The 7,148-nt window shown below is 62.6% G+C and overlaps 1 protein-coding gene across 1 annotated transcript in view; it reads left to right on the top strand.

Moving 5' to 3' along the window:
• The first annotated feature begins 124 nt into the window (after window positions 1-124).
• The window catches only part of Prdm15 (PR domain containing 15), a 33,263-nt gene continuing 26,239 nt past the window's right edge, over window positions 125-7,148 (top strand). The window contains exons 1-5 of the mRNA XM_013027331.1: window positions 125-166; window positions 653-746; window positions 2,733-2,886; window positions 3,295-3,547; window positions 6,740-6,841. Of these exons, the coding sequence (XP_012882785.1) occupies window positions 130-166; window positions 653-746; window positions 2,733-2,886; window positions 3,295-3,547; window positions 6,740-6,841 (640 nt within the window). The 5' untranslated portion in view covers window positions 125-129. The remainder of the gene's footprint in view (window positions 167-652; window positions 747-2,732; window positions 2,887-3,294; window positions 3,548-6,739; window positions 6,842-7,148) is intronic.

The raw sequence follows: 7,148 nt of genomic DNA, 5'->3' as shown, positions 1-7,148 counted from the left end.
CCCCCCCCCCCCCCCCCGCCCTGCAGGTCCCGCACAAGCCCAGGCGTCAAAGGCTTGGTAAAAAGAGAAAAAAGTTGCTCTGGTACAGTTCCCCATTGACGGGCTTTCTTGTCCCGACAGGTGGCGGCCATGGCTGAGGAGGGCAGCGAGGAGATCATGTTCGTCTGTGAGTGCCCCTGGCTGGCTGTGAGGGGACGCCTGGGAAATCCGTGTCCACTCTTTTGCTTTCTGCAACAGCAGAGCTGTTTCTTTTAAGACTGGAAGGACTTGACTTGCGTTGAGAGACCCAACCCACAAACCCTGTGCTGCCCGGCCGGGGTCTTCACAAGGCGCCAGAAAAGCCACCCGAGGTTCAGGAAGAGACAAGTCTTAGCAGACTTGATTCTCATTCTTTGGGGGACACCATGGTCGTGGTCCCTCTAGGGGTGACTGGCATGTGAGATGTCTGGGGGCAGCGGGTCCTGTCTCCCCTGTGTTCGGGGTGCTGATGGTGGTTCCATGCTGGTGTGCACCTGCTTGTTTGTTTTCGGGGTATCAGGACACAGACTCGTGACCGTGGGTCACCCCCGTCTGGCAGGGTCCCGGGTCCCGGGTCCCGGGCTTTGGGTTTGTCTCCCGGGACGCTGTCTCCTGACTGTGCATGTCCTCGCAGGGTGTGAGGACTGCAGTCAGTACCACGACTCCGAGTGTCCTGAGCTGGGTCCTGTGGTCATGGTCAAAGACTCCTTCGTGCTGAGCAGAGCGAGGTGAGTGACCACAATGTCTTAGGACAGGCCCCGGCCCGCTGGCGGTAGCAAACGGAGTGGCAGAGGAGCGTGAGAGCCAGAGCGGCGGGCTGCGTGGGGGTGTGGGGGGCCTGAGCGGCTTGCACCCCCGGGGGGCACGGCCCCCTCGCTTGCACCCCCAGGGGGCACGGCCCCCTCGCTCGACCTCCAGGCCGGGACACTGCCCTTCAGCCTTTTCCCTCAGGATGCGTGCTCTACTACGTGAGCCACAACTCCGAGTCTGGCTTCTTGCTGGTTACTTGGAGGTAAGAGTCCCATGGACTTTGCTTTGTGGGCTGATCCTCAGACCTCAGCTTCCTGAGTAGCTAGTATGACAGGCGTGAGCCATCAGCGCCCAGCCGGCTTAGCATTCTTAAGAGAAGGCCATCTTGCCTGGCTGTGTTAGTTTTCATGCATTGAGCAATACCAAGCAGGCCGCCTGTTTGCTGAGTTTCCTCTGTGTTCCAAGACCTGGCCCCCTACTGGCAAGGGAACCATGGGCTGGCTATGCGGTGTGGGGCGTTTACTGGGCAGTGTGTCCAGGTAACCAGCCCAAGCCAAGCAGCTCCTGGACATACACACTGGAGGCCCACTGGCCAACAGCCGCTCTCCCAGGCAGCCCCACCCCTCGGCCAGGGCCAGGGCTCTGTGGTGGCTTCAGAGTAGCGTTTGAACTTGAACTCGGACCCGTGAAAGGAGGTGCTTCTCTGTGACCGGGAGACACGGTCACCCTGCGAGGTCATCCTTGCTATCTGTGAGGCTGCCTGGCACCAGCCAAGGCCCAAATCATGGTCACTGCTTATCAGTACTGTTTCTAGAAGCTTCCCAATTGGCCTCTCACCACCTGTTTGTCTCAGAGTGCCTTATTCTACTCAGATGAAAAGATGAATGTTTTTGTCTGAAGGAGAGAGCTGTTCACCCCTCTCCTGCCCAGAACCTTCGGATGCTGTAGACCCTTCGAGACCCCCCCACCCAGGGGCCCTGCCCAGCCTCATGGCGGTCTGCGACCGTATTGGGGCTCTTGGGCTGGCCCGAGCCTCCCCCATCCCAGGGTTCCAGCTCTGGGTCCTCCTCCCCCCTCCTCCCGTCCCTGTCCCTGGCCTCCTAGTTGAGGGGCGAGGTCTCCAGTCCTTCGAGAAATCTTTTCCCCGCCTCTGCAAGCACGTGGCCCTTGGCCGCGGAGTTCTGCCCTTGCGGTCTCCTTCCCTCCCCGGGAGGCTGGCTTGGAGCTGCATGATGCGCTGCCTCCCTTCACCGCCTGCTGGCCTCATTCCACACGAGGCCCAGCCACCAGGGAGTCTGTTGAGATGAGGCCAAGGCCAGAAGCCGGGTTAGAGCTGCTAGGAGCTGGAGGCCCTGGTTAAGTCTGATACTGTGTGTGTGTGTGTGTGCACACGCGTGCGTGTGCGTGTATGCATGTGCACGTGGTGCCAGTCCTAGGGCCCGAACCCAGGGCCTGGGCGCTGTTCCTGAGCTTCTGTGCTCAAGGCTGGTACTCTACTACTCGAGCCATAGCTCCACTTGTGGCTTTTCTTGGTGGTTCATTGGAGGTAAGCGTCTCATGGACTTTCTTGCCTGAGCTGGCTTTGAACTGTGATCCTCAGCTCTCAGCCTCCTGCAGCACCCACCCCAGGAGGTTTGGTCTGTGCTGGGTGCCACGAGGCTTTTCACTGTTAGGGTTGTGCCAAGAAGTTTCCCTTGGGTAAATGGGACGGTGCGCACGGTGCGTCTTGGTCAGGGTCGCCGCTCCTTCGTTCTCTCCCCTGCCATCCCTCCGGTTCCATGGCTCTATAGTGACTGCCTGAGCTTGCTCTTCCTCCCAGGGGACTCCAGTAAGCCGTCCCCCATCCGGCGCTGGCCCTGCAGCCGGCCTTGGAGAACCGGGCTCAGAAGCCGGGCAGGCCCTGTGCTGCGCTGGCCCTGCAGAGAGGCGGCGGGCGGCCTCAGAGGCCTTTCTTCCCCTTCCAGGTCCTCCCTCCCCTCCAACTTGGAGATCAGGCGCCTGGACGACGGGGCCGAGGGCGTGTTCACGGTCACGCAGCTGGTCAAGCGGACGCAGTTCGGCCCCTTCGAGTCCCGGAGGGTGGCCAAGTGGGAGAAGGAGTCTGCGTTTCCACTGAAGGTGAGGGGCTTGGCGCTGGGCTGCGCTCACGAGGAGCTGGCGTGGGGACCTTCGTGAGCCACTCGTGGGCAGCTGCAGATTGCCTGTCAGCTTCTAAGACACCTGTCCTTCTCCCCCGGTGCGGGGCGTCCGAACGTGCCAGTAATCCTGGAGTCAGGGTCCACGTGGCGTGGGGTGCGTCTGGCTGCCCGGGCCCGCTGGGGCGGGCTCCTCGCACCCGGGGTGAGCCGGGAGTCAGGGTCCACGTAGCGTGGGGTGTGTCTGGCTGCCCGGGCCCGCTGGGGCGGGCTCCTCGCACCCGGGGTGAGCCGGGAGTCAGGGTCCACGTGGCGTGGGGTGTGTCTGGCTGTCCGGGCCCGCTGGGGCGGGCTCCTCGCACCCGGGGTGAGCCGCGCCCCTCCCCCGCAGGTGTTCCAGAAGGACGGGCACCCCGTGTGCTTTGATACCTCCAACGAGGACGACTGCAACTGGATGATGCTGGTGCGGCCGGCAGCGGAGCCCGGCCACCAGAACCTGACGGCCTACCAGCACGGCGGCCACGTGTACTTCACCACCTGCAGGGACATCCCGCCCGGCACCGAGCTGCGCGTGTGGTACGCCGCCTTCTACGCCAAGAAGATGGAGAAGCCAATGCTGAGGCAGGCCTGCACTGGCGTCCAGGGTGCGTGGCCAGCTGCGAGGCTCCGGGGTGGAGGCCTGGGGGGGGTGGGACAGGGAGGAAGGGGACACAGGGAGGGGGGCCTGGGGGGGCAGGGAGGTGGGGAACACAGGGAGGGGGACCTGGACCGGGGGTCGGGGGGGGGCGCATGGAGGTTGGCCTGACGCTGGACCCCGGGTTCTGTCTGCTGCACTGAATGTGATGAGACCAGGACTTAAGAGAAATCCTTCTCGACCTCAGCCTTGCTAGGGTTTTGCCAGTAATGGAAAACCAACCAGCAGATACCTTCAGTAATTACAGAGCTCCGTTAGGCGTTTAACTTGCGCCTGGGTGAATGTGGAACTTTGTTTTGTTTGGGGCTATACTCTCTCTGCAGAGCCCAGACTTGCCTGGAATTGGTGATACTCTTATCTCCTGAGTTGTTTGCTTTTTTGTTTTTGTGCCAGTACTGAAACTTGATCTCAGGGCCTGGGTGCTGTCCCTTAACGGTTCTGCGCTTGAGCGACAGCTCTATTTCTGGTGCTTTACTGGTTAATTGGAGATAAGGATCTCGCAGACTTCCCAGGCTGGCTTTGAACTGTGATCCTCAGATCTCAGCTTCCTAAGGAGCTAGGAGGACAGGTGTGCGCCACTGGTGCCCAGCTGAATAATATTTTTTTTGAGTAGATTGTGGGGCTTGAACTCTGGTCCTGGGCACTGTCCCTCAGCTCAAGGCAAGCGCTCTACTGCTTGAGCCACAGCACCACTTCTGGTTTTTTGCTGCTTTATTGGAGATAAGAGTCTCATGGAGTTTCCTGCCTGGGCTGGCTTGAAGGGTGATCCTCAAATCTCAGCCTCCTGAGTAGCTAGGATGACAGGCGTGCATGAGCCACCAGCACCCGGCTTGAATAATTTTTTTTTTTTTGTCGGTCATGGGGCTTGAACTCTGGGCCTGGGTCCCTCAGCTTCAGCTCAAGGCGAGCGCTCAACCACTTGAGCCACAGCACCACTTCCGGCTTTCTGGTGGTTTATTGGAGATAGGAGTCTCAAGGTCTCTCCTGCCCCGGCTCACTTTGAACCGCGATCCTCAGATCTCAGCCTCCTGAGTAGCTAGGATTACAGGTGTGAGCCACCAGCGCCCAGCTTGAATAAATTTTTTAATTGGGAAAATCACTACGCAACTTCAGGTGGTGGAGATGTCAGGAGCGCTGTTATGGGTTTGCTGTGTGTGTTGGGATAAACGGCAGGCAGGTCTTTCTTGGACGAGGGTAAAGGTCACTGATCATGTTGGCCAGCTGCCGGCTGGCCTCCTGCCCTTCCCTCCCTGTGGGGCGCTCACTTGGCTGTCCCCGACCGACCGGCCTGAGGCTTGTTAAAATGGCACTGCACCCCCCTGCCCCCACTTCACTGCACCCCCCGGCCCCCACCTCTGCTCCCCCATGAGTCCTGTGGCTCTCCAGGTACCGGGGCCAGTAGAGCAGTGTTGTTGGGGTCTCCCCTGGAGGTCAGCGTTGACTGCCTCACCCAGTGGAGGCCAGGCCTGTGTGCGTCTCAGAGACTTTAGTAGACAATGAGACCAAGGAAGAGAGCCGAGCAATGTTTAGAAAGTGGCAGCCGGCTGACTGTTCCCAGGTTGCACATGAATCCCCATTCCTGAGCTCTGTGCTGCTCAGCCAGCGGCCCCGGCTGCAGTGCTCAGGGAGACCCTTGTGGCCCTGCTGTGCCTTGGCCCCAGGGAAGGATGGAGCCATCCGTGGCCTTTAGACTCCCGGGTGGCTGCAAGCTCAGAAAGTCTCCGCTGAGTCACCCGGAGGTGGCCCCGTTTTTTCCGTGAGTGTGTCAGGATTCCTAAGACGTGATTCCATTCCACGTGGCCGCAGGTGCGCACCTGATGGAGAAATGCGTCAGCTCGTGGATTCTGCAGCCACCTGCTAAATCATGGCAGCCCCAGCATTGAGGGTTCCACTGTGACGGTTAGCTTGGCGCTGGCACAGAAGCCGTGTGCACTGGGTGCGGGTGGTGTGGACTGTCCAGCTGTTGGAATCTGATCTTTTCCCAGCTAGCGATCTGCAGCAAGACTCTTCCTCACGAGTGGGGCGCCGCAGACCCCGTGGGGCCGGGGAGCTCCGGGGGCCCCGTGGGGCCGGGCGCAGCACCCCGTGGGGCCGGGGAGCTCCGGGGGCCCCGTGGGGCCGGGCGCAGCACCCCGTGGGGCCGGGGAGCTCCGGGGGCCCCGTGGGGCCGGGCGCAGCACCCCGTGGAGCCGGGGAGCTCCGGGGGCCCCCGGGGGGCCGGGCGCAGCACCCCGTGGAGCCGGGGAGCTCCGGGGGCCCCCGTGGGGCCGGGCGCAGCACCCCGTGGAGCCGGGGAGCTCCGGGGCCCCTGGTCACTACAGGGCCCTGTGACGGAGCTGGTGTCCCTGGCCAGGTGCATCACCCTTCCTCTCCTGCGCAGTGGGCAAAGTGTGGTTTCACCTGACCTGGCCGTGACCCCTTTTAAAAATTAATTGTCTAATCCAGTGCCAGTGGCTCACGCCTGTAATCCCAGCTACTCAGGAGGCCACGACCTGAGGATCATGGTTTGAAGCCAGCCCGGGCAGAGAGGTCCCTGAGACTCTTACCTCTAATTAATCACCCAAAAACCTTCCTCTTCAGAGTGCTGCGTGCCATCGGCCGACAGCTCAGGCCACCTGCCCTGGGTGGCCGTTTAAGGCACAGTTAAATCGTCCTGGCCTGGGCCCAGAGGCTGCCCTGCTGGACAGCAGGTATCGGTCATCTGTAGGCCCGGCCCAGGCACCGGCTCCGGGTGGGGCACTGTCGCTGCCTCTCTTGGTCCTCCCCTCCCCCATTGTCTAGGCCACTGCGAGACCCAGGAATTCAGCATGGTTTTTGTGTGTCTGATACCCGAGGAGCCCGCATTTCCACACCCGGCCGCAGCCCGACCCCGTGGTGCTGCCCAGGGCTCCGCCTCTGCTGTCTCCTCGCTGTGTGACGGGTCGATGTGGTCACGTGGGACGCAACGTGCGGGCCACAGCCTGCTCTGGAGACCTCGTCCATGTCGTCCGTGGGGGCCAGGCCCTGTCCCCGGCCGGGCCACCAGGCCCTGTCCCCGGCCGGGCCACCAGGCCCTGTCCCCGGCCGGGCCACCAGGCCCTGTCCCCGGCCGGGCCACCAGAATGCATCACAAGGTGCCTTTCTCCTCTCTTGTTTCTTGCAGCTACAGGACCCCCCGAGCCCAGCGCCCCCACAGAGCCCGAGCGTGGCCAGTGGGTGTGCAAAGTGTGCTCCACTTCCTTCTTTGAGCTGCAGCTGCTCAATGGTAAGGGCTGTGGGCGACCTCCTCACTGGGGGTGCCAGGGCTGCGGGGTGCCAGGGCTGCGGGGTGCCAGGGCTGCAGCCTGCAGATCAGCCACACTCCTCCTCACTTGGGCTGCCTGGGGCTGCGGGGTACCCCAGGCTGCGGGGTGTCCCGGCTGCCCAGGGTGCCCTGGGCTGCGGGCTGCCCGGGGCTGCGGGGTGCCGGGGCTGCAGGGCCCTGGGGCTGCGGGGTGCCTGGGGCTGCGGGATGCCTGGGTTGCGGGGTGCCCTGGGGCTGCGGGGTGCCCTGGGGCTGCGGGGTGCCGAGG

This window comes from Dipodomys ordii, unplaced genomic scaffold (genome assembly GCF_000151885.1).
Source record: "Dipodomys ordii isolate 6190 unplaced genomic scaffold, Dord_2.0 Scaffold103, whole genome shotgun sequence".
In the NCBI taxonomy this organism is placed as follows: Eukaryota; Metazoa; Chordata; class Mammalia; order Rodentia; family Heteromyidae; genus Dipodomys; species Dipodomys ordii.
Note: the sequence above shows the minus strand (reverse complement) of the source record. Positions and strands in the feature narration are given on the sequence as shown.